This window comes from Phytophthora cinnamomi (genome assembly GCF_018691715.1).
Source record: "Phytophthora cinnamomi strain GKB4 chromosome Unknown Contig102, whole genome shotgun sequence".
Taxonomy (NCBI): domain Eukaryota; phylum Oomycota; class Peronosporomycetes; order Peronosporales; family Peronosporaceae; genus Phytophthora; species Phytophthora cinnamomi.
The window spans coordinates 625,280-649,849 of NW_027151035.1; the positions used below are offsets into that span (position 1 = coordinate 625,280).

At 56.9% G+C, this 24,570-nt stretch overlaps 11 protein-coding genes across 12 annotated transcripts; 5 read left to right on the plus strand and 6 right to left on the minus strand.

Annotated features, from left to right (window-relative positions):
- Positions 1–1,169: 1,169 nt before the first annotated feature.
- IUM83_07966 (AP-2 complex subunit mu) lies at positions 1,170–2,628 on the minus strand (the record flags this gene model as incomplete). Its single annotated transcript, XM_067932309.1, has 3 exons — positions 1,170–1,493; positions 1,564–2,127; positions 2,203–2,628. 3 exons carry the CDS (start codon positions 2,626–2,628, stop codon positions 1,170–1,172), a joined length of 1,314 nt encoding a protein of 437 aa, XP_067783122.1.
- Positions 2,629–3,427: 799 nt separating this feature from the next.
- IUM83_07967 (tryptophan synthase, beta subunit) lies at positions 3,428–4,702 on the plus strand (the record flags this gene model as incomplete). The annotated part of the gene is made up of 1 exon (XM_067932310.1): positions 3,428–4,702. The coding sequence occupies one exon, from the start codon at positions 3,428–3,430 to the stop codon at positions 4,700–4,702; it is 1,275 nt and encodes a 424-aa protein (XP_067783123.1).
- A 142-nt stretch (positions 4,703–4,844) lies between these two features.
- IUM83_07968 (Vacuolar protein sorting-associated protein 45) lies at positions 4,845–5,962 on the minus strand (the record flags this gene model as incomplete). The annotated part of the gene is made up of 3 exons (XM_067932311.1): positions 4,845–5,204; positions 5,265–5,806; positions 5,914–5,962. The coding sequence occupies 3 exons, from the start codon at positions 5,960–5,962 to the stop codon at positions 4,845–4,847; spliced, it is 951 nt and encodes a 316-aa protein (XP_067783118.1).
- Positions 5,963–7,257: 1,295 nt separating this feature from the next.
- Positions 7,258–8,530, minus strand: IUM83_07969 (uncharacterized protein; the record flags this gene model as incomplete). The annotated part of the gene is made up of 4 exons (XM_067932312.1): positions 7,258–7,377; positions 7,444–7,646; positions 7,714–8,260; positions 8,357–8,530. 4 exons carry the CDS (start codon positions 8,528–8,530, stop codon positions 7,258–7,260), a joined length of 1,044 nt encoding a protein of 347 aa, XP_067783119.1.
- Positions 8,531–10,291: 1,761 nt separating this feature from the next.
- IUM83_07970 (S-adenosyl-methyltransferase MraW) lies at positions 10,292–11,173 on the plus strand (the record flags this gene model as incomplete). The annotated part of the gene is made up of 1 exon (XM_067932313.1): positions 10,292–11,173. One exon carries the CDS (start codon positions 10,292–10,294, stop codon positions 11,171–11,173), a length of 882 nt encoding a protein of 293 aa, XP_067783025.1.
- A 1,814-nt stretch (positions 11,174–12,987) lies between these two features.
- On the minus strand, positions 12,988–14,476 carry IUM83_07971 (TKL/DRK protein kinase; the record flags this gene model as incomplete). The annotated part of the gene is made up of 2 exons (XM_067932314.1): positions 12,988–13,003; positions 13,065–14,476. The coding sequence occupies 2 exons, from the start codon at positions 14,474–14,476 to the stop codon at positions 12,988–12,990; spliced, it is 1,428 nt and encodes a 475-aa protein (XP_067783041.1).
- A 199-nt stretch (positions 14,477–14,675) lies between these two features.
- On the plus strand, positions 14,676–15,595 carry IUM83_07972 (uncharacterized protein; the record flags this gene model as incomplete). The annotated part of the gene is made up of 2 exons (XM_067932315.1): positions 14,676–14,990; positions 15,092–15,595. 2 exons carry the CDS (start codon positions 14,676–14,678, stop codon positions 15,593–15,595), a joined length of 819 nt encoding a protein of 272 aa, XP_067783051.1.
- A 1,109-nt stretch (positions 15,596–16,704) lies between these two features.
- On the plus strand, positions 16,705–17,637 carry IUM83_07973 (IQ domain-containing protein IQM1; the record flags this gene model as incomplete). Its single annotated transcript, XM_067932316.1, has 1 exon — positions 16,705–17,637. One exon carries the CDS (start codon positions 16,705–16,707, stop codon positions 17,635–17,637), a length of 933 nt encoding a protein of 310 aa, XP_067783039.1.
- A 110-nt stretch (positions 17,638–17,747) lies between these two features.
- Positions 17,748–18,758, minus strand: IUM83_07974 (Ribosomal RNA-processing protein; the record flags this gene model as incomplete). Its single annotated transcript, XM_067932317.1, has 3 exons — positions 17,748–18,074; positions 18,153–18,285; positions 18,367–18,758. 3 exons carry the CDS (start codon positions 18,756–18,758, stop codon positions 17,748–17,750), a joined length of 852 nt encoding a protein of 283 aa, XP_067782986.1.
- Positions 18,759–19,281: 523 nt separating this feature from the next.
- IUM83_07975 (TonB receptor) lies at positions 19,282–20,392 on the plus strand (the record flags this gene model as incomplete). The annotated part of the gene is made up of 2 exons (XM_067932318.1): positions 19,282–19,629; positions 20,297–20,392. The coding sequence occupies 2 exons, from the start codon at positions 19,282–19,284 to the stop codon at positions 20,390–20,392; spliced, it is 444 nt and encodes a 147-aa protein (XP_067782985.1).
- Positions 20,393–21,594: 1,202 nt separating this feature from the next.
- IUM83_07976 (Drug/Metabolite transporter (DMT) Superfamily) lies at positions 21,595–23,103 on the minus strand (the record flags this gene model as incomplete). Of its 2 annotated transcripts, XM_067932320.1 has the most annotated exons (3): positions 21,595–22,845; positions 22,923–22,932; positions 23,036–23,103. In XM_067932320.1, the coding sequence occupies 3 exons, from the start codon at positions 23,101–23,103 to the stop codon at positions 21,595–21,597; spliced, it is 1,329 nt and encodes a 442-aa protein (XP_067782983.1). The 2 variants fall into 2 exon arrangements, with proteins under 2 accessions (XP_067782983.1, XP_067782984.1); XM_067932319.1 differs by lacking the exon at positions 22,923–22,932 and having other exon boundaries at positions 23,032–23,103.
- Between the last annotated feature and the right edge of the window lie 1,467 nt (positions 23,104–24,570).

The window sequence follows — 24,570 nt, forward strand, 5'->3', positions numbered from 1 at the left end:
GGGGAGAACGGGAACGCCGCTGTCACGCGCTGGAAGTTGTCGCCCTGCTCCAGCCACGGCACGATGGCGCTGACCAAGGACAACGAGAAACTCAGAATCTAGAGGAGGATCGTGCACTCAACGAGCGGTAAGTGTACGAGCCACTTGTAATCAAGGAGTTGATGGGCATGAAGCGGTCACGCACAAGTGATTTTTAAATCGATTAAAATCTTACCAATCGAGGTAATCGCGGGCGGGGGGTCAGAATTAGCAAATCGTCAAACCATTTCCAAAATATCACCCTGCTCAGATATAAGCTGACCGGTCATTTCTATCTGACAATCACTCTAAATAAGCCCCGCTCGAGCGCAGCAACCATGCCTTGCATCCCTCACTGCAGGCAGCTCATGGCGGGTCATCAAAGGAACACGAGTGGCGGTCCTCGACGAGGAGGACTATGAAGACTTCCTGTAACTCGATTTCCTGTTTGACGTTGGCGGAGAGCTCTCGTTGGTGGACGATCTCCCTGGCACCCGAGGGTCGGGCATTTTCTAGGTCGTTAGGTAAGCTATGTGACTGTAATGTAGCTCAACGAAAAAGGAACGAAACGATCTCGCTGGGGTGCTGGTCGAGGCCAACCGATACCTTTCCCCGCGCCAACTCTACGACAAAACCCGCAACTTTGTGATGAACTACTTCTTCAATTTGCGCTTACCAGTGTGGGACAGCAAAGGAACAGTGGCGGGATGCATCGTACTTGCTGCACGCGAGCGAGAGGTAAGTTGCCGCGGCTGCCTTAACCTTCCAAGTGTGCGCTGCGGGGGAAGATTCAAGACTGAGGGGAAACTTGCCGTTGCGGATGGTCGACTTTTCGGACCATTTCAGAAATAGTTGGTCATTTCGGAAATGGTTGGTCATTTCGGAAATGGTTCAACCAAAGAGCTGAGCGTTTTCGCAAAATGTTATGTCCGCTGACCATAAAAAATATGTTGACCATTTCGGTCGGAAAATGTTGGCCAAAAAGCTAGTTCTGACCCCCCCCCCCATTTTTAGCTCAAATAACGATTTAAGCGACAGCGATCTAGTTTTTTTAATGAAGTCCCTCTTTGTAACTTTTTTTTCGTGTTGATTATTGCCTCTCTTGCTGTCTTGCTCTGCTTGACCATGACCCGAGTCAAAGATTTTCAGGATTAAATGCGGAGTTGGTATTGACCCGCACGCGTAACGTAGCGAACCCACTTCGTCGTCGGGTAAGAACTCTTTTCGAAGACCTTGAGGAACCGCACGTGCAGCCCAGACGACGTGAACATGGGCACCTGGAACTCGATCTGAAGGGGCGGGCGTGACCACAACTTCTCTTTCGTGCCCTTCATCATCTCAACCTCAGCGTCCAGCATCCGCTCCAGTTTACCTTGGAATTTGCGAATACGCCACACAATCGCGTGATTTTCTGGTTCGTGCTTCGCCCTGCCGATGGGAACGTTAATACGAGCCCTGGCAGTGTTCGGTGGTGTCTGCAGAAATGAAAATGTGGTGAGTAAATCAACAACGGCGAAGGATCAGGGAGTCACCCTACGTACATACCGGGATTTTAATGACGACATTGGTGGCAAACAACCGTGGGCTGAAAAGCGAGGCCAGCTTCAGCGTGACAGAGAGACGAGTGGTGCCCTGCTCCTGGTAAGCCGGCATGATCTTGAACGGCAGGTTAATATTCTCGGTGACACGATACTTCATGAGCTCGAACTCTCCGTCCGGCGGGATGAAAGTGATAGTACGGTCAGCATCGAACTTGCCCAGGCGAACGCAGCGGTGGAAGGTGCAGTCGTCAATCTCAACCTCGCGCGAACCGCGCTTCTGGCCCGCCACTTTGGCGGAGGGGGCGTCACCCTTCTGCATCGTGAGTTTGTCGTTGAGTCCAAGCTTGCACTCCGGCATGCCCGTAAGCAGCGTCTTCATGACCACTTGGCCCGCCACTTCGTTGCGAAGTACCGTACCCGTCGAGGACATGAGCAAGTTCACGCTCTCAAATACGTCCAGGTACACTTCGTTCCTCTTGTATCTGATGCCCTCACGACGCCAGTCGATGGCACCGGTGATTTGAGACGTCAACTGCGAGGGAGGAGCTCCACCAGGATTCTCGGGGGTCTGTTCAGCCACAGCCAGTATATTATTGAGTATAGCAAAACAGGACAACATGACATACAAATAAAGAGGGCGTACCGCCAACGAGGATCCGAGGTTGATGAACAGCTTGAGCACGTCGCTGGAACAGTTTTGGGGATAGCCGTGGTCCATGGTTTCGTCCAGTAGCTCGTACACGAGCGTGAAGTTGTCTCGAATGGTGTCCTCACTGTACTTCTTGCCAAAGTACTCTTTGAAGATGATGTTGAGCTGGTAGAGGAACTGGAACACCAGGGCGGCGTTGATGTTGGCGCGCGAGACGGCCACGAGGTACAAGTTCTCGTGGCGCGTGTAGAGGAACGAGCACCCGTCGATGACCTTGACGGGCGGCAGTGTGCCGGTCTCCTTGGCCGCGATCACCTGCAGCCGGAAGTTGTCGGCCGCGCGTCGACTCACATCATCGCGATAGAAACGGTTGAGCACGACCTCGCCCTTCTGGCTGATGAGGAACAGCGCGCTGATCATCGGAGCTCGCGGACGCACCGATCGGGTCGAGAGATCTTCCGCCTCGCGCGAGCAGGGCTAGGATCGAGGGCTTATCTGCTCCGCGCCGCGCTTCCAGGACTGGTGCGACCGGTCGAGAAGAGAAATCCTCCTTGTAACGACCCGCCTTCGGGTCGCGTCGCTTCGCGGCATTTTGTGTAGCGGTGGTGTTCAACGGGAGTCCTCCCATCCTGCTTGTGGGCGGCTTTCACCACCGTGCGGCTGTCTTGAGAACGGCAATTTATGGCAAAGTTGGACACAACTTTCCTAGCCAAGCGGTGTGTCCAAGTAAATCTAACTTAGATTGAGCGGCTCTGTAGTTGAGGAATCCTCATCTACCGAGCTCCATGAGGAAAAGTGCAGGTACCTGCTAGCAACAAGAAGCTGGAATGACATCCCGAATGTGGTAGATAAGATTCCTTGAAATACGATGTTGCATCCTGCTGCAGGATTCTTGTATGAGTAGGTTCTCGGGAATATCTTCTCGACGGCCGCGGTTCAATTTCGCGGAAGTGACTTCGGTCGCAAATTCGTACAACTTCACATCCGCAAGCCACACCACATGGCTACAATCTGCTGCACACCAACACTTCGGTACAATCTATTGTGACAACGCGCATCAACATCGAGTCGTTCGGTGGCGCATGTTGACGCCAGATACCGGTGGCGCCATCCACCCATACAAAGTCCAAGCGAGCCCGACGTACGTCAGCCGGCCGTCGGCACCGCTTCAGCCGTCCTCTGCCTTCCCCACTTGCCAATTCGCCGCCCTCCTGCCACGATGACCTCCCCCGCCGAGAACTACAAGAAGTACCTGGACGTGTCCAATGCGCCGCCCGTGTACACGTCGGCCGAGGAGCTGAACGCGTACTTCGGCCAGTTCGGCGGCTGCTTCGTGGCCGAGACGCTCATCCAGGCGCACCACAACCTCATCGACGAGTACGTCAAGGCCACGCAGGACCCGGCCTTCCGCGAGGAGCTGGAGCACCTGGGCCGCGACTACATCGGCCGCCCCACGCCGCTGTACCACGCCAAGCGCCTCACGGCCCACGCCAAGGGAGCCCAGATCTGGCTCAAGCGCGAGGACCTGGCGCACACGGGCGCGCACAAGATCAACAACGCGCTGGGCCAGGCCGTGCTCGCCAAGCGGCTGGGCAAGACGCGCATCATCGCCGAGACCGGCGCCGGCCAGCACGGCGTGGCCACGGCCACGGCCTGCGCGCTGCTGGGCCTGGACTGCGTCGTGTACATGGGCTACGTGGACACCCAGCGCCAGTCGCTCAACGTGTTCCGCATGAAGATGCTGGGCGCCAAGGTCATCGCCGTCAAGAGCGGCTCGCAGACGCTCAAGGACGCCGTCAACGAAGCCATCCGCGACTGGGTGACCAACGTGAACAACACGCACTACATCATTGGCTCGGCCATCGGCCCGCACCCGTTCCCGACCATTGTGCGTGACTTCCAGGCCATTATCGGCCGGGAGATCAAGGCCCAGCTGCAGGAGGAGATCGGCCGCCTGCCCGATGCTATCGTGGCCTGTGTGGGCGGTGGCAGCAATGCTATCGGCATGTTCCACCCCTTTGTGAAGGACAATGATGTAGCCATCTACGGCGTGGAGGCTGGCGGCGACGGCGTGGACACGCCCCGACACTCGTCCACGCTTCTGGGTGGCCGACCTGGCGTGCTGCACGGCACGAAGACGTACATCATGCAGGACGCTGCTGGCCAGGTGCTGGAGACCCACTCGGTGTCCGCTGGCCTGGACTACGCTGGCGTGGGCCCCGAGCACGCGTTCCTCAAGGACTCGGGCCGCGCCAAGTACGTCAGTGTCACGGACAAGGAGGCGCTTGAGGCCTTCCAGCTCATCTCGCTGCACGAAGGAATCATCCCCGCGCTTGAAAGCTCTCACGCTGTGCACTACGGCGTGAAGCTCGCGTCCACATTGTCGCCCGACCAGGTTGTGGTCATTAACATCAGTGGCCGCGGAGATAAGGACATGCTGCAGGTCGCCAAGGAGCTCGGCGTGAACCTGAACGACGACCTCACCGACAACTAAAGATACATCCACAACACATGAGTAGCAGTGCATTAGGAGGAGCTTAATATGATCGCTCTTTGTCTGTTTAAAATTGTATGTCCACTCGGAGACACGGGTCCAGCTGCTGCTGCTCTAGACCGTCGCTTTGTGCTTCAATATTCTAGCGATGGCGTCTTGGAGGTGTGCTGGGCAACGAGCCTGATGCGTTGATGCCGTTGGGGTCGTCGTCGTCGAGGTAGTTTCCGTCCGGAATGGGTTCGTATCCGTCCTTGGAGTTCTCCGCGTCGTCCGAGCTCTTGCCCCAGAGCGTGTACAGCAGGAAATACAGCACGAAGATCTCCACGAGGTGTTTAGACGCGACAAAGAGCCACCACCACTTGGACTCCAGGTAGGCCCCGGCTTGGTGGAAATGTGCGAGGCTGATGATCGAGTAGGTCAGGAACACGCAGTTCGAGACGAGAAAGAACGCGCAGATGGACGTCGCCCAGTTGACCGCCTTGATCCTGTCGGTGGTGTCAATCTGGCTCACCTCGAGGAAAGCCTGCAGCACGGTCTTCATCCGGAATGAGTAGACGAGCACCGCCGCAAGCGAGCCCAGCGACAGCAGACACATGATGACGTCGTCGTAGACCATGAGCCAGTACGAGTCCTCCCGCTTGGCCGCGAACACCGCAAAACCCATAGCCTCGATGGCCACGATGGCCAGCAACACGAAGAAGAAGAGCCGCAGCGGGTGCGACCGCACGCTCTCGTGCGTGAAGAGCCGGCGCAGCATGTCGGCCCAGAAGACGACGATGAGCACGAAGACGCTGTAGAGCAGGAAGGAGCCCAGCAGCTCCACGGCCTCGGCCAGAAGGAACTGGGCCCAGCCGTCGTCGCCCATCATGATGCGTGGGGGCTCCACCAGCACCGACTGCACGCCGTAGGGCGTGGCGAACCACAGCACGCGCGTGAGCGAGGCCAGTCCCATGAGCAGGTAGAAGCCCAGCGTCGCAGCTTGGCGCGTGGGCGACTGCGCGTGCATGGCGAAGGCCCAGAAGGAGAAGAAGCAGGCGCCGCCATAGGCCAGCGCCAGCACTGTGTCCACCTGGCGGTAGCGGAACTCGAGGTGGATCAGCGGCGCTGGAGGTGGATCGGTTGATTGATTGATACACATGCGACAAGGGAAGCAGGTTAGAACGAGAGCGGCATGGCCAGGGAGAGCGAGCAGCGCTGCAATGGGAACGCACCGTGCGTGCCGTCGTCCAGCGGCAGGGCCGGCGCGCTGGCGTCCGTCATGAAGCGCACAGAGGTGGTGGTGTAATTAGGTCGGATAGTGGCGCTGTGTATCCGCTGAATTGTATTGAATTGAATTGCGGCGTGCAAAAACTCAGGGCTCAGTTTGTACGTACTGTTTTAGCGCCGTGCGAGATCGATGTGATTGGCTGAAAAATTCGAATGCTGTTCGGAAATGTGGTCCACACAAACGGTACATTGTACCAATCGCGTCAAATATCGTATTATTTGCCAATAAGAGGTCGATTTTTTGAAAATAAAAAAGTACTGTAATCTACACTGTAATAAGCCGTGCTGTAAAGCACGGAGAAGCTCTGGATTTTATCATGAGGTAAGTTTTGCGTCTAACCTACACAGCCTCTCTGTTTCTGTCCGTGTATCTTGTGTTGGCGTGACGTATTATAGGAAATCCAGTGTAAATCGTTCCTCTAGATAGAGTTCTTTCATTGTCTTAACTCGGGTCACCGCGACATAAAATGACGTTTAGACCGTGAGCCCTTGGCATTTTTCGCTTGCTGGTTGAAGTTGAGCGCTTCGATTGAGAGTAGTGCTGTGACTATAGAAAATGGGACTAGCAGAAGTCGAAACGACAACTCGCAGGTTGTTCTTGTCACGCGAATGTCGCCCCTAAAAGACTCAAGCAACATGCAACTGGACACCGTAAAATATCACAACGGTATAAAACCTAACAGGTTCGTATCGATGCAATATTATTTTGTCACCTTATAAGTAATTTAGGTATATGTGTTTTTTTAGTGATTTGTACCTCCACTCGTATCGCTTTAACAACTCTGGAAAAAATCCAGAGAACTGGCGCTGCCAGGAAGCATAATATTTCGTCTTTTCTTTCACAGACAACACCACACACATTCTCGATTCTACAACACACGTACACTATCACGGACACTAAAATAATCGCATAAGTTAGGTAAACACAACTAAAATATATGCTGTAGTTTTTGCATAATTAAAAAAATACTGTTGAAAAAATGGTTTTATTGACAGAATTTTAAGCGTGGCTATATAAAGAAAAGTGGATTTAGAAGACTTAAATCCAATTATCTTTATATCTTCTAAACTCAAATTTCGTTGTATGCAGTAACGAGAAGGTGAGAGTTACCCATTTTAGGCGTCAAATGATTTGATTCAAATCCATACCATGTATTAAGATAGGATCATAAGTGAACTTTTGTGTTCCTTGCCCTCCAAATTTTAGAGGCGGTAAGCAAACCAAGTGTAGTAGCAACCAGACTTAACTAGTTAAGCTACTGAATCTTACAACTTTCTTCCTTTATAAATTATACGACGGGCTCCACGTAAAACATCGAATCCTTGCTAACATTGTGATGCATCTTGGCAATAGGGGACCCTAGCATCCCTTTCGGTTGTCGTTGTGCTATGCGGAGCCGACGATTTTCCTAAAAAGTAAGAGTATGCGTATGTGTCAGCCAAATCAAGATGAACCACTTTTTCTAGGCCCCTACCTCTTCGAATGCTTGCTCGAAGTGAGCGTGGCGGTGCAAAGCCTTAGCAGCCAACCGCATGGCCTCGTGCTGCTCAGTAACCTTTTGCTGATGTTGCGAAAACGCCTCAATCCGATTGATATGCGCAAGCAAGATGCGTGACTTGGCTTCAGCTCGCCGCTCTTTCCTCACTTTGTCAAATTCATAAGATAAGCGGTCCACATCTGTAGCAGCAAAACAACTTGGATATTAGTCGGATACGATGCAGCCCTGGGCTTGCTAGAGACGCACCATTATTTTGACTCGACAATGCTTTTCGGCTTGGCCCGTTGTTGGTAAGAGGCGGGAGAACGATCGAAATCAGCTCTCTAGCGCTGTCAACCATGGCTCCTGCAGGGTTTCTTCGAGTAGACGCAACGTCTAACGCTGCTACCTTTTCGATGAGCTGTGCGGCGTGCGTCCGGACGCGATTAATGTAGCTTTCTTGATAGAATATGGTTGGGTCTTGCCCCGGCTGGTTCGATCGTTCGTCGGATAGCCGAAGGTGATTCACAAATTCACGGTAGGGCACCTTGGCACGTTCATCCAGTAATTCGGCATCGAAGTCAATCAACAGCGATCGAGCTTGCCGTCCTCCAAGCCCGAAGTTGGGCGCTTGCAGCGCCTCGATTAATTGTTTTGAAGTGATGACCCCGGATCCCCCAGGGTCGCGAGACTTGAGTGCCGCCATCAGCACCGACTTCTTTGACCCGAATCCGATGGGACTGCTGTACCAGTGCTCATTTTTGTAGGACTTGGATGCCGTTTCGTGGGCGTCTATCGAGTCCCCGAGTACGAGCTAAAGACGCAACATGGAACAACGCGGACGGGACGGGCAGAAAGAAAGTTAGTCGCTAACAGACACACAAACTCCGACTCCAACCGCGCGACTTACTTTTGCCTGTTCGTGCTCAGCGAGCTGAGCTTCTTCTCGCGGTGATAGCTTCCGTTTGGTCCTGCCCTGCCCAGCCCGGTTGGCCGTTTCACTGTTCGACGAGGGTATCAGAGGCAGCTTGAACTTGTCGTGCCGCGTCGGTTTGAGCTTCACGTCGCGGAGGCGCTGGTCCATCGTGTCGTTGTGGCATGTCGGCGCCCCGCCGCGTCTGGCCGCTTTCGCGTCTTGAAGTGTGGCGAGTGCAGTGCCTCTCGAACTCTGCAGATGGTATGCTCCAGTGCGGGCCTCACAGTGGTGGGTGAGCACAGGCAGGTTCGTGCTGCCCATGACACCTCGCCGCTGTCGCCCCATGGTCCGCCCCACAAACGGGTGCAAGCTGGTCTCCACAGGTGCCAGGCCACGTGGGATCCCAGCTCGAGCCTTGCCTTCCGACGTCTGACGCGGCTGGGTTTAACGCGATGCTCGTGGCGAGCTGGAGCCGCTTGGAATTCTCGATCCGCAACCGACTGCGATATGGTGGCGCTCGGTGTTGGCCCTGAGTCGACACATGGTGAACCTGTTCCTGAAGTTCAGGAAGGTCGGAAGACTTATCCGAGATGGCTACATCGGATCGGGTTGCAGGGACGAAATCGGATTTTAGCGGAGACAACGCGAGTTAGCGGAGACTTGCTAAAAGTTAGTACCGCCGATCCTTGCGTCTGACTAGCTAAGGGTTCAGCAGCAGCATGGCCCCACAGTGCAAGTTCGCGCCGTTACGCGTATGCATGCCTGCAGAGGACATGCGCACACGCGCGTACTCATGCTGACCAGCAAGCTGGCGCGCGGGTGTTCTCAGGTCTTGAAGCCGCTTGCTGCTGGTTGGCATCAACTGCCCGCGCTCTACGCGGCATTCAACTCGACGCACATCTGGTGGTTGCAGCTCGCAGAGCAGCGCGAATCGCGGCATCTCGACTCTGCACCGAGCTGACAGATACGGGTCTGTAGGAGACACCCAGCCAGCTCCGCACTGGTCCACTGTGTGGGTCTCTGCGCGCGGGGACCGTCCCCCGAGCCTCCGACTCTCTTCTACGTTGGGCCGGCGCGAGCGGGTTTGGCAGCCAAGTTGGCTCGGTTTGGGGCAAATTTTGCCCCGGGTATCCTCGCGCGAACCGCCGAGATGATGAGGGCTTCCCGACGGGGGAAAATACTGCCGCGCCGTCTCGTTACTCGCGCCCACGTGCGTCTGTATAGGGCTGTTCTTCCTCAGTGACATCGGCTTTCCCAGCTGGCTGGACATTAGCCGCCAAAGCAAAACAAGCAAGCAGCAGCGCTGTTTTGACGCGATAATAATCGCAGTAACGACGTCGTCGCCCAGCCAGGCTTCCGTCGCACCCACTCGCCGCAGACGGTGGCCGCGAACCAGCCAGCCGCGCTCGCTGAGGGGCAGGCAGCTCGGCTCGTGCGCCCAAATTTCCCGATCTCCCTGTGTCGCAGGACCAGGACCAGAAGCAGGCAGGCAAGCGCGACGGGCGACTCGGCAGACGAGAGTCTCGCCGTTTGTATGGCTCACTCACACCCAGCGGCGCTGGCCTCCGAATTAGCGCTAAAACCCCAAGCAGAGACTTCAGATTGATTCGATTGGCTCAGTGGGCCTTGTGGTGCACAAACGGGGCGCGCGAGAGAGGAGCGATTTGGTCGAGCCAGTTGGCGAACTGACTTCTACCTGGGCGGAGCGGCATCCGCGACCGCACCACTTTGGCAGAGACCGCGAAGCGCACAAGAAGGCGAGGAACGCTCAGCGAATCGCTTGCTCGGACTTGTCGAGAGAAACCGCTTCGAGTGCTTGTGACTTCAGCAGCAGCAGCAGGCCCCACAGCAGCAGATCCGAGGAGACTTGCCAACGCACCTCCTCCGCAGCATCAGACTAACCCACAGCAGCAGCAGCACAGGACGGCAATGAACCATCGCGCCCCCTCGTCGGGGCCCTCTCGCCGCGGCGGGGGCCGCAGCGGCAACGGCCTGAGCATCCCCGGGCTCAACGTGGACATCGAGATGCTTGTGCAGAGCACGCAGGGCTCGGCCATGCACTTCGGCCGCAAGACGGCGGGCGAGAAGTTCCACGGCTGGCTCTGGAAGAAGTCCGGCCGCTTCTCCAAGTGGCGCAACCAGCACTTCGTGCTGGACGGCGCGCTGCTGACCTACTACGACACGTTCCCGACCGACCAGTTCGTGTCCGAGTCCTCGCTAATGCCTATCGCCGGCGACAATCTCTTCACGACCAAGAGCGAGTCCACCCCTGCGGGGGCCGTGCGGGTGGCACACGTGGAGACGTCCCAGAAGTCCAAGATTGCTTTCAAAGTGTACGCCGTGAGCGGCAAAATCATTGACGTGCGCGCCAAGAACGAGACGTTGTGCAGACAGTGGGTGGATCGACTGAACGAAGCGGCGGCGCTGGCCAAGCGACAGGAATCACTAAACACTAGCACCACCAGCACGGCGTCCTCAACGCTGTCAGCAGGTTACTCGGACTCGGAGCTCGACTTGCAGTGCAACATTGTGGACAAGAGCGGCTGGCTCGAAGTGGGCGATCGCAAGTCGAAGCGAGCACGGTTTTGCGTCATGCAGGGCAACATGTTTACTGTGTACGACACGGAGGACGCATGGGCCGTTCCGCTCAGCCGAGCCTACGTGACCCACGCCGAGAAAATCAGCGAAGCCACCTGCGAGTTTTCCGTGTCGACGTGTGCTGGAAAGAGCACCAAAACGCTTATGGTCAAGGCCAAATCGCACGACGAAATGCACTTGTGGATGGAGGCGCTGAGCAATGCGTTCGAGTAGGCCCAGCAGCTTCCGTTGCATCGCCAGTTTTTCATTCACCCACCGCGATCAAGCGACCCGCGGTACCTAGCGTAGTAGATGTGACGGCCACGCCGAGCGCCATGTTCTCCTCGGTTCAAGCGGCAGCTCCCAAGCACCAGCTCGACTCTTATCATCGTTGCCACCCCGACTCCAGCGCTTCTGTTCAAATTGTCGCGAGGGGTGGCGAGCGTGTGCGGCGTATTTAAGTTATTCACCGGCCCGACTGAGACCGGCAAGTTAGTAGTAAGCGTTTTGTCGAGACCACGTAGTCCAAGTGCAGCCGATTGGAAGTTGCATGCAGTTAATCAAGCAAACACGCGATCTTCATCCGTTAAAAAAGTCACTTCAAACTAGGTGTTTTCTCGTTCTAGCAAGGTGTTTAATTCGTATGGAGAAGCAGAGGTAGCTCAATTCAAGTCGCCACCATTTGGCGTCGTCATGTAACCTTAGTGAACGGCGTTGAATGTTCAGCGAGATTCACGGCGTTGCACTAACGAGCGTTGCATTGCATCGCGAATCCGTAGACATCCAGGCGCTCGACTCCACGGTCTCCGTTGCCAGTGCCAACCGGTCACTCCGAACTTACAAATCGTAGCACGTGAGTTAAAGGATGGAGCGCATTGCTAACCACAGTTTTGCAATCGCGCAACCGATTCCTCCGCACTCATATTTCGTGCTCTCGCGGCAGCGAACCCACGAATTCCATGGAGCGACGCACGCGCTGACAACGACACGCTGTGCCCCAAATCTCGCAAGTCGGACTGTCCATCCGTTACAAGTGCACTTCAACACGTTGCCGTTCCATGGCTAGCGAACCCCTTCAGCTGCAAAATGCTCGGAGGCGTCCAGGGAAAGTTAATAAGATTCATTACATATACCGGGCTCGTATCCAGGTTCACCGACCGCTACTAGCGGTCTGCAGCTCCATCACATCTCCAGCTGTGCCTCATAAGACGCTCAGTCGTCATCATGACTTCGCATAAGATCCTGCAGTCCGCGGCGATTGAGTCGCTGGTGCTGCTGCATGAGCACCAGCCGGCGCTTGTCGGTGACGACATCCGTGGAGTTCTGGTCGAGCAGCTCTTGGCGCACCTTGTGCTGGAGAGCGTAGAGAATCTCCGTCATCTTTGGCCGCCGCTTCGGATCATTGTCCAGACAGCGTGCGATGAGCTCACGACGACAGGGCGAACAGGAGGGCGGGATGGTTGGCCGCAAGTCCCCACGTGACACGCCCATCATGATGTCGATCGTCGTGTAGTCCTTAGGGAGGTCATGGTAGGGTTCATGCCGCGTCTCCAGCTCCACCAGGATGACGCCAAAGCTGTAGCAGTCCACCTGCGTGTCGTACCGCTCCTCGCGTAGAATCTCGGGCGCCAACCAGTACGGCGTGCCTACGATTGTACTGAATAGCTTCCCCGGTAGCAACTGCCGCTTCGACTCGCCGAAATCGGACACCTTGCACGAGTACGTGCGTGTGCACAGCAAGTTGGAAGACTTGAGATCGCGATGCACCAGCGGTGGGTCACAGTTGTGCAAGTACGAGACGCCTTGCGCCACATCAGTAGCTATCTTCAGCAGCGGATCACTCCAAGCCAGCGCAATGGGGCTTCGCAACAGTGATAGCACGTCGCCACGCTCTAGATACTCCATCACGAGGCCTACGTTCGATAGGTTGTCGAACGTGGCGCCGATAAACAGCACGATGTTTGGATGCCGTAGGCACGCAAGCAACTCCACCTTGCTCTTGAAGGCTGCAAGGCCCTCGGCTGTTAGGCACGATTGCGCCAACCGCTTCACCACAACATCCGTCTGGTGGTATTCGCCCACCAATACTTCACCGTTTGGCGTCTTGGCCAAAATCTCCTTCAACTTCAGGTCTGCAAACGGGATGGACACCGTCATGAACAGCTCCATATCCCCGGTTGCACTCAGGGCTCGCTCCAATGCCTCCTTTTCGTCGCGCGTCATGGCATTTCGGTTCTCCAGACCAATCTGCTTGACGGACAGATCCAGTTTCAGTGTTGTGTTAATGCGCTCAGCACGTACTTTTGAAGCATATGCCATGCGAGCGGCACGATCCTCCGAGTATGTGGCCGTGAGGGCGAAGCATGTCGGTAGGAATACACACAGGAAGAACAGGAATGCCTCGTTACTCATAACACGCCTGCTGGATGAAATCAGTGGTGTCGCGCCCAAGAAGCACAGCATCAGCGTTGTGATCCATTCTGCCACGGACAGCAATAGTACATGCGTGAAGTCCAATTTCATTGCCACCGCAACGATGCCAGCAAATGCGGCCAGTATGGCAAGCACACCCATAAGCAACGAGTACGCCAGCTTGCTATCATATAGCTGCAGCCACGACAGCATGGTCATCTCGCCGTCCACACCCGATATTTTCCCCCATTCCGACGTGTCATACCACGACCTCGGCATCACCGTATCGTACGCGCAAACCATGCCATTCGCCAGACTCAGCTGCAAGTTCTTCCGCATGCCCACCAGTTCATGGTGTACAAACACCGCCAGCCCCACGGACCAGCACAGCACGATCAACGAAGCAATCACCTTCCAATGTCGCCGGATGTAGTACACCCCGATCCTGAGCCTCATACTCCCTTCAAAGTACTTCAACGGCAGCATGCCGTAGATCACCGCAAACGGCGCAAAGCTCCACAATAGCCACGTGAGTCCTTCGTCCTTCGACATGGGCTCAATGAACGTGACGCAGCTCGTCTCGGAGGCGTTGGAGCTGCCCGAACGCTGCTCCTCCAGCAGCGACGCGAGCAGATCCACCCACGCGTAGTCGTTGCCCGAGGGCGCGATGCACGTGTCCTTGAACCTGTGGAACAGGAAGTAGGCCGCCCCCTCGAAGGCCACGAGCGCCAGCATGAGTCTCCGCGCCACGGGGAAGTCCACCGTGGACGAGTAGAGCTGGTACGACTCCTCCATCCTCTCGTCCCGGAAGTGGTTGCTCAGCAGCTTCAGGTCCACGCGCGGGTCCATGTGCGCCTGCCACGTGGCCGAGCCTTGGGCCGAGAGCAGCTGCACGCCGCTGGGCGTGCGCGTGGCCTGCTCTGCGTCCCTGGAAGACGCGGAGGAACTGTGCGACGAAGACTCCGACGAGCTGGACGGCGAGCGCAGGCGCATCTGCGCGTCATGGTCGTCCGGCTGCCCGTCGGGGGTGGTCACCTGGCTGTACACGCTGGCGCTGCCGTCGTCCTGGTCCACGTCCGAGCCCTCCAGCACGTCCAGACGCCGCTCCAAGCGCGACGTCTGCATTATTGCTCGGGATCGAAAAATTGTGTTATTTTTTTGTGACGATGGGCGCAAAAATTAGGGTCGGACTAAAATATACTCTCTCCCAAAAACCACTTGGAGAATGTAACGGCGGCTACTCGCATCAATCCAAGCCAGGGCATCGAGGGGCTACGCTAGGCATTAACTTCCGGTAGCAGCTCGACACCTCCGCCCCGCGACCATGAACCACACGCGCCCGATCCCCATCGGGGGTAGCGGCAGCCAGCGCGGCTCCCCCGTGACGCGCAGCCCCAGCGGCGCCGCGCTCGTGGCGCACTCGCTGCCCGCGGACATGCACCACGTGCACCTGTCGCGCTTCATGACGAGCTCGAGCAGCGCCAGATCCGGCGGGCTGCAGCCGCCCAGGGCGCCGCTGGTGGGCTCCATGCCCGAGCCGAGCTTCCTGGAGCTGGACAGCATGCCCGACCTGGCGCTGGGCCCGCCGGCAGAGACCATCCGCGAAGACTCGCCGCCGCGAGCGCCCGCCGTGATCCAGGTACAGTTTTTTGTGTGTGCCAGTGGGTTTTATTGCGTGCGGTGCTGTGTTCTAATGTTTTTTATTTGGGTGATTGGGTTTTATTACTGGTCCTGTCGCAGTTTGCCAGCTCGTGTCCTGGGGATATCGGCTTTTTGAGGAGCAACCCGGCAAGGGGCTCGTGGACGCCGTCGCTGCAGCCGTACCCGGCCGAGCACGACGACTTTGACCTGTCCAAGAGTCCGGCGCTGGCGGCCATGTCGGCGCTGAGAGAGAGGATGCCGCCCGGTGGGTTCGGCGGGGATTCAGCAACTACACAACAAGCGAGCAACGGCTCGTCGTACAGGTCCTTTAGTGCGCGCCCGGCAGGAACACAGCCCACAAGGCATTTCTACGCCTCGGACGAATCGTCGAGCTACGCAGTGAGTGCGGAGCTGCTGGAGAGGCTGAGTATCACGTCGGAGGAGGAAGGAGAGGACGCGGAGGACAGAGAGGAGCGCTATCGGGTGCCAGAGTACAACTTGCAGATGCCGTCAGAGCAGAGACGGCGGTCCGAGCGGCACGGATCGTATGGCAATGTGTCGGATACCGGCGACACCGGCATCTTTGAATTCGACGACCAATAGACTCGGCAGGCAGTGCGATGATTAAAGCAGCAAAAATGACAAACAGCGAAAGACAGGTGCCGGGGCTGGTGGCTTATGTAAGCAGTAACAGGACGGACGGATGAAGCTGCTTGGCTTGCCAAGGCAAGACAAGGCTGCTGCTACGCAGCAAGACGAGAACAAGCCAAGAAGAGCGGGTGGCGGCGACGACCAATTGCTCCGAGACCGCCGTCCGCTCATATTTGTAACGAAATGCGTGGTAGGCGGCGAACAGGCCGAGTTGTTGCCTCCAGCAATGTATGGCAATTAATGGCCGAAACGCAGCGAAGCTGAGCGCCGCGAGCCCGTAGACGCAGCTAGTGTAGGTACTGTACCACGCCACTCAATGCACCAATCGTTTCTTTGAACTGCAGCTGAGCTCCTCCTGCTCGACCAGCGAAAAGCCGTTGCAGTCCGTTAGACTCGCTTGTCAAAATCCACCGCCCGCAAATGCACACTGTCCATATATTGCATGCAGCCCGCGCTTCGCATTCTTACGATGGATAGTGTACGCCGGAATCAATGCCTTGTGGCTTGCATCCTTGCGACGGCAGCACAGCAACCGAATAGCGGATCCCTTCGTTCTGGCTTGTAGCAGTCTCTCCGTCGCCTCGTCTGGCTTGAGGAGGGCCATCATGGACTTGTTGGCAGAGCTGCAGCGCTCGCTCGCTGCTTGGCTTGCATTTCGGTGCTAAGGTTTACCGTCGCCATTTCGTGGGTGGCGGCGACTGCGAACACTAAAAGCGCATGGCGGTGGATTTTGTCCATCTGTCTCACTGCGTTTGAAGCTGCTAGACGCCACACCACCCCTACACAAAAAGAACCCTTCAAGGTCAGGCGGGGCGACATCACACGCACTATTCAGCTCCCACAGTACCGGGAGGGACGACCCGCCTTCTGCGTGCATGTCAACGTGTCGTCTGGTCGAGCTCGAAATGCACCCAGCTGCGGTAGCGGGTCGGTCAATCATCGCGCTGTCGCTCGACCTCAACAATAGTCAGCGCGCACCAGTTCCCTACTTGACCAGCACGACTAAAATCACGCCTCCAGCCGCGCTCCCTGCCATGTTATTAGTCGACTCCAAGCCCGTGATGATACACGCCACGCCGGAGGCGGTGGAGCTCGCGCAGCTCCCCAAGCCTTGCCCCACCCAACCACCAGGTAGAGAAGCCCAGGCCGCCGCCCGCTGGGGGCTGCTCCGCGCGCACATGGGCCAGTTGACGCGCGGCATGAAGCGCTGCAGACGCCGCAGCGCCGACGGCGAGACGGAGCTGCTGTGCGGGGCCTCCATGCTGCACAAAGACTTCTGGCTGGAGGCGCTGGACGAGCAGCACCGCTACGGCTTCAACCTGCGCGCGTTCCACAAGGCCTGGAAGCACGAGATGGCCGAGGGTCCCCGCAGAGACAGCAGCGACGACGCGTCGTTCTTCCACTGGCTCGACCACGGCAACGGCAGCACACTGGAGCTGCCCGAGTGCAGTCAGCAGGAGCTGCGCTCGACCCACGTGGAGTACTGCACACACGAGCAGCGCAAGAAGTACGAGCTGGAGTTTACATCAAATGGGGAAGAAGGCGGCGTTAGGGTGCAGTACGCGGCATCAGGACGCGTGGTGCACACCGACGAACGCAGCAAGTGGATCTTCGTCATGGACCTGGCGGGGCGCATGTACCTCGGACGCAAGCGCAAGGGCCGCTTCCACCACTCGAGCTTCGTGTCGGGGGCGCCCATTTTCGCAGCGGGCAAGATCATCATCAAGAACGGCGTCATCATCGCCATTGAGCCGCACAGCGGACACTTCAAGCCGCGGCTAGAGAACCTCTTGTCGCTCTGCTCCATGCTGGCTAACCACGGCGTGGACATTGACGACATCGTCTTCATCAAGCCCAAGAAATGGACGTGCGAGTGGCCCTTCCCGCCACAGCCAGACGTCGAGCTCGAGGATTTTGCTGGTGCGTCCGACACGGACTACGGCGCTGACAAATCGGACTCGGAGGAGCCACAGACGTTGCTGCCTGTACTGTAAGAGCAGCAGAGTCGAAAGAAGATCAGATGTGCGAAGAAGTGTAGTGGTGTGTTGGTATTTATCGCAGAGCGGCGTCTCGAATAAATGTCCTATGAACGAGTTGACGTTTTCTATCGCCGTTTGTACTCGCAAGCCTTGAACTCGATCGGACCCACCTTCTGCGGCTTACGAGAGGACTTGACAAACTCAAACAGCACGAACATCTTGTTGCGCTCGTCCTTGTGTTTGCAGTCGAAGCCCATTTTGCGCAGCGTCTGCACGAAACCCTCGATGCCGCCCAGCGACTCGCTCTCAAATCGACTTTTCACCTCCGCAACCTTCAACACGCCACCAGGCTTCAAAACACGGTACACCTCGCGCACATACTCGCGCACACTCGTCCCCATAAGCGCCAGGCAGTACACACCGATATCAACCGTGCTGTCTTTCAATGGAACCTGCACCACAAAATCCCACAAAAAATCCTCATCAGCCACAAACCCCTCGTCGACACACCCGTGCAACGTCAAACTCACGTCGGCAATATTGCACGCAGTGACGTGCGACTTGCGGGACACCAGGTCGAACGAGTGCACCTTGTTCGGCACGCTCTCCGCCAGCCTGGCGTCTCCACAGCCGAAATCCGCCACCACCGCCTTCGGGTGACGTCTACAACACGTGAAAAACAACAGAAATAACATTAAAATCAACTGCAGCACCGCCTCCAATTGGGTTTCGTTGGCCACGCACTTGACGTAGTCGATGAAGGTGTCGAGCGGGTTGGTGGGCCACTTGTCCGCCATCTCGCGGAAGCCCTGGTGGTACACGTCGAAGAGCTCCGGGTCGCTCTGGAACGTGGAGAAGGCGGCGTCGCCCGTGGTCGTGTACAGCTGCTCGTTCAGCATGCGGAACTTGCCGCCGTCGATCTTGCGGCGCATCTCGGCCAGGCGCTCGGCGGGGGTCAGCGGCTTGGACTTGGACTTGGCTTTTCCCTGGCTCTGCTGCGACTTGTGCTGCGGTTTCGACACGGCTGCGACCTGCCGCGTCTTGTGCTTCTGCTGCACCTTCTTGCTGCTTCCGGCCGAGGCTGGCTTGCCCTTGGCGCCGCCCTTAGCGCCGCCCTTGCGACCCTTCTTGCCCATGGTCTCCGATAGCTGCTGGACGAGAGGAATTGGCAACAAGGAAATTCTCGCTCCGCCAATCAAAGCGCAGGATTGTCTACAGTTGAAAATTGGTGTGGACGTTGTGTACACGTTGAAGTGAGCAGGACATTACGGTCCGCTTGGTGCTTGTGGCATTCATCGGTAGAGATGACGCGGCGGGATCCAGAGTCGAGGCTCTCGCTTTCCATCGTTGTGAGTCCCACGGAGCGGGGTCTCGTGCCGGCGCGTGCCATGCACCACCAGAAGTCTCTGATTGGCGGCATGCATCCTGCCAGGAGGCCACCTCCTCGCTTCAATTAGAGCAGCTCGCAGGGATTTGTTGAGCGGCGCGCGTGGCTGAACCATCGGGATCTCGCGCGAGCCAAAAGGGGCGCGTGCCTGCAGGTTGCAAATTGCAATGGCGTGACACCTTCCGGGCCGCGGTCAAGCTCGGCATGACGCCTTCCTCGCTCACAAGTCAACTGGCGCTGTGGAGCACAAGTCGCGGATCCAACTACTAACTATGAGCACCAAGTCCGGCATCTCGTTCCTGCTCAACCCGCAGTCCTCCGATGAAGCGGGGCTGAAAGTGACGGCGCCCACCAGCCCGCCACCCCCCACCTTCCAGCGCCTGATGGCCATGGCGCAGAGTCCCGACGCGGAGGCCACATCGTCGCTGCTGCTATTGGGGTCCTCCATCGCACCGCTGGAGAAGAAGAACGCCAATAAGAAGACGGTTGTGCCGGCACTGTCACTGGCTGCACTGTGCGAGGCCAGTAGTGGCAGCAGCTACAGCACCAGCGGCGCCTCGTCCGGCGACAGTGACGATGACGAAGCAGAAGAACAGCAAACCGTAGTAAAGACAACGGAAGTGAAGGCGGATCCCCCTGCTCTCAAGACACATGCCAAAGCCAAAGCTAAAGCTACCCGAAAGCGCATCCGAAAGAACCGCACGCCGCCCTGCAAAGTGGAGGGGTGCACCAACATCACCGTGTCCCGAGGCTGCTGCGTGCGTCACGGCGGCGGCTCGCGCTGCAAGATCGAGGGCTGTCCGAATCGTGCCAAACTGTACAAGCGCTGCTTCCAGCACGGCGGATTCAAAACTTGTGCGACCGAGGGCTGCACGCGGAAATCCAAGCGCTACGGCCACTGCTGGTCGCACGGTGGAGGCCGCATTTGTGTGATCCCCGGCTGTGACAAGGTATCAACGCAGGGCGGACTGTGCTGGGCCCATGGTGGCGGCAACCGATGCAAACTAGACGGCTGCAGTCGCCGCTCGTACCAAAAGTATGGCTACTACTGCGTCGACCACGCGTCTCTGAGCAAGGGCGAGGAAGCTTGAGCCGATGACATCGTAATTGTCGATCGTGTACGCTAGTAACCACTTCTGCACGTCATGCTCCTTGTAGATTCCAGTATATGTAAATTGTAAAAACACTTCAAATAGTATGTTTAACCTCAACTTCGACCCGGGGTAAAGCTGGCGATTGTGTTCCCAACGACACTATTTTTATTGCTGTTCTGGTGGCTTCGCCCAGCTCGTCGAGAAAGATGATGATCCTGGACAGTGTGTCGGAGAAGCTGCGCTCGAAGCACGTACGCACATTGGAGCTGCTCCAAAAGACACTCGATGAGAACGTCGAGCTGCGCGAACACATAGCAAAACTTCAAAAGGTACAGCACAGTTGATTCCTAGGGTGGCCTCATCGAAATCGACTAACGTGATCCAACCTGTGGCGTAGGGAACACTCCATCTCGGCCAAGGTCTGCCACGCTCGAACTTGTCATCGGAACTGGAGGACGAGATCGAGCGGCTCAAAGAAGAACATGCACGAAAGTTGCAGGAGGTCGAAGAAGCTGCTAGTGCGAAACTGGCCGAGCAGGTTCATGCTGCGGAGGCAACACTGGCTGCAAACAACAAGCTGAAAAATGACATAATCACGATGAACGTTGCGTTGTGTGACGCGCGTGACAGGCTGAAATACGAACGGCAAACCTGGAATGGAGAACGCGCTCAGCTTGAAGCGACTACAAGGGAGGCGACGAGGACCCAGCCACCCCCAAGTCCCACTCGAGCGAAGCGAAATCAACCACAAACCGAGGTTTTGATCGAAGAAGAGAAGTCAAACCAACGTCTTGAAGCGGAGCTTGAGTTGAGTCGCCAAGCTTGCATCAACGCAGATGCTGCTCGTCGGTCAGCAGAGGCACGCCTTGTTGACGTGAAAAATGACTTCGAGCGCATAGCCAAAGAGGCTGCAGCTCAACGAGAGCAGATAATAGCGTTGCAGACGCAGCTGGCGACCGCACAAACTCAGCAGAAATCGATGTTCGACGAACTCAAAACCGTTCGCGACCGCAATCGAACTCTCGAAGCCAAATCTCCAAAGGAGCGTCCGTCATCCACAGCATCAGCAAAGCTTCAGCTCCAACAAATGACGCTGATGGCAAAATTGCAAGACACAGAGGAACGCTATACAAAACTCGAACTGGAGCACCGAACGCTTCAGTCCCAGACAGTAAGGCTACAACAACAGCTCGCCAACGAGGTTGCACAGCGCAGGGCGGATGCCGCCGAATCTGGGATCTTCGCGATCCATGTTGAGCTCAAACGCGAGAACTTCCAGTTACGAGCACAAGTTGAAGAGCTCAAGGCAATTCAGAAACGCTTTCTGACATCTGCAAAGAAGAAAACCATGAGTTTCCCCTCCCTTTGAAACAGATAGTATGCCTACATGAACACGGCCGGTTAAACGTTCACACCATGATTGCTCTATTTTCTCGATAGTTCCGCTCCACACAACATCACTCAGCGTAGTTGCGCACCCGAGAATTCAGCTTAAGTCTCCAACGATCCGTACGTGTGTCCAGCCGGATCAATACGTCGCCGCGCATCCGCGTCAGCCACAGGCTGATACTCCGTCATAAACTCGCGCCGGACACGGTCCCGATCATTCGCATTCGGTGTCCGGCGTGCAATTTCCGCAGCCTTCATAGCATTCCGCGTGATCAACGGCGAGCGCGAGAACGTCGACGCCGTGAGGGCCTCCGGAGTACGGATCGGCGTCAAGGCCTCCTCCAAAGGCTCCAGGTACACGAAGCCCGGCAGACGCAGCGTGCCGTTGTACACCGCCGTGCCCACCAGCAACGTGAGCATGCCCGCCAGCTGCAACCAGCTCCAAACCGTCCAGCGCTCACCGAAGTCGCCCTGCGTGAAGAGGTAGAACAGCAGCAAGTCGGCCCCCCAGACTGTGATCGGGCGGAAGTTGTCCAGGATCGCGTGCCAGATGGAGTTCAGCAGGTACGTGACCGACACGGCGAACACGTTATACCCCAAGATCACCAGCAGGTAGACCAGCACCACCACCTGCGCCAGGCCGCTGTTCAGGAGCATCTGGTACGCGTCGTCGAACCTCTCGTTCGAGCCCAGGTCGTTGCCCGGCACGAGGTAGGCGACGGGGTACACGACGAACGTGGTGAGCACGAGTCCCCAGACGCCCTCCATGCCCACGACCACGAGGGGCGGGGCGCTGTCGCCCTCGTCCATGAGCTTCTCCTCGAACACGTACTGCACCGCCTGGATGGCGCAGCTGAGCACCACCATGAAGACGCCGAACGCCGGGTGCTGCGCGGCCGCGTTGTTGTCCTGGCTGTCGGCGTCCGCGAGGCTCGTGGCGCCCACCATGAGCGCCGCCAGCATGTTGAGGCCGATGCCGATCCACATGTAGCTGCGCAGGCGGTCCTTGAGCACGAACACCTTGAGCAGCGCCACGAACACGATGACGGTGCACTTCATGAGCTGGAACACGCTCACCGTGACGTAGAGCAGCCCCAGGTTCGCCACAAACGTGGCCAGCAGGTCGAAGGCCGCCGGCAGCGCCAGCATCAGGTACATCTTGCGCGGGATGCGGTAGCGGTACTTCATGTTGTTGCGATTGCGCCGCCACTGCCGCTCCACGTGGTAGTGGTAGGCCCAGTGGATGGGCAGCGCGAACACCATGGCCAGGAACATGAGCCACGTCTGGAAGATGGGCTTCTCGAACTTCTTCACCTCGCCGTCCAGGCCCACCGAGTCCACGCCGTACAGGATCTGACGCACAACCGCGCGATTGGTGTTAGATCAGATTTAGGATAGTGTTAACCGGGTAGGAGGGTTTTTTTGCACACCTTGCCGGTTCTGGTTTAAGTGGGGGAAAGAAATGGTTGCCGTGACAAAAGGCAACATGCAACAGCCGGTGAGACTAGTGTTAAACGAGGAACTTGACTCGGCAAACACGTACAGTGTGGTGCCCGTGCCCGTGATGAGCCCCATGCCGAAGACCACCGCCTCCCTCGTGCCGCACGACATGGCTGCTGCGATGGAGAGAAAAAGTCTCGAAACGCCCAGAGCCTTGCGTCTCGCGCGGTCGAAGTGATTGTGAGGTCCTGTTGCAGGCAAGAAAAAAGAAAGATGAAAGATACCTTCAGAAGATCCCTGCGCAGTGCCCAATCAGCGCGCGTTCTGAGCGGCCTCCGACGCTGATTGGGCGGAAGTGGTGCTATCAGTCGGACAAAAGTTGACACATCCATACAAAATGAAAGTGACCGATAGAATCAGGTGCGGCAAAAGCACCAACAAACGTCGCTTATCAAAATGTGACGTGCGCGGGAGGGATCAGCAAGTACGTCGCCGAACGGATGACTGGCGCCCGTGCGTCGACACGCATTGCAACCCCACCTTTTCCAACCAATTGAGACTTTACCGTCAGCGTAACAGCTCGTGCTAAGCGTCCGTCTCTATTTGGTTTGGCTGGTTCTGATTAGCGCTGGATGTTGAAGTTGCCGTTTGCTTCAACTGCCAGTCTCCTCTATTGGTTTGGCTGGTCTCTCCGTGAACCCTCGCAGCATGGACGCGTAGATTTGCCCCGATGCGTCCCCCGACAGCTTTTTCCAGAGCTCAGTCACTGCAGCTTCCGTCAGTTGCGGCTCGCAGCTTTCTTGACTCGGCGGCTGCTCAGGTTCGGCGCCAGCAGCTTGGATGCGAGCTTCAGCTTGGCTCTGCAGCGTGGCGACAAACTTCTTCCGCTCTGCTTGATACTTAAACAGAGCGAGCGACGCGGTCTCTTTCGTGACGCAGCAGCGCTCGAGCATCGCAGTTTCCAGTGCTGTTAGCCGCTGGGCGGTGTGTGCATCGATGAAGGTCGGGGTGCTGGTGACATTTGTGTCCACTTCGGTGTCTGCACTATTGTCTGCTACACGTGACGAGCTCGATGCTCGACTAGACGACCGCGACGTTCTGGAGGAGCGCGATGAAACACCGGAATTGTTTCGACCGCTGTTACTTGTGGACAAGTTGCTGTCGGTTTTCGAGGCCACCCTCGACCAGTCCAACTTGTGGAAGACCACCCTGTAAGGCTTTCGCTTGAGAAAATTCTTCGGTGGTGATTTGGGCGAGTTCGCTTTCGTTTCGATAATCGGCTCTTCCTTCGGCGGTGAAGGCGTGGTGGGTTTGCTTTGCTTTTGCTGTCGCTTGGGCGGGAAAAAGCGTCGACCTACTTGGACCGGTCGACTGGCTTTAGGCGAATCAGTTGAGTGCGTGCTATCGCCAGCTTCCGATGATGTCACAGAGGACGGGGATGGAGGGGGCGAAAGTGCCTCGGCACGGGAAATCCTCCCTATTGGATTTGATAGTGAGTCTTTCATCGACAGCACCGGAGGCTTCAGCTTCTCTGGTTTGTTTGCTTGATCTGTAGCTTGTATCGCGCGTTTCCGATGGAATATCTTGTTATTTGATACTTTTCGCTGAGCCATCATCGTTACACCTGCCGTCTTCTTT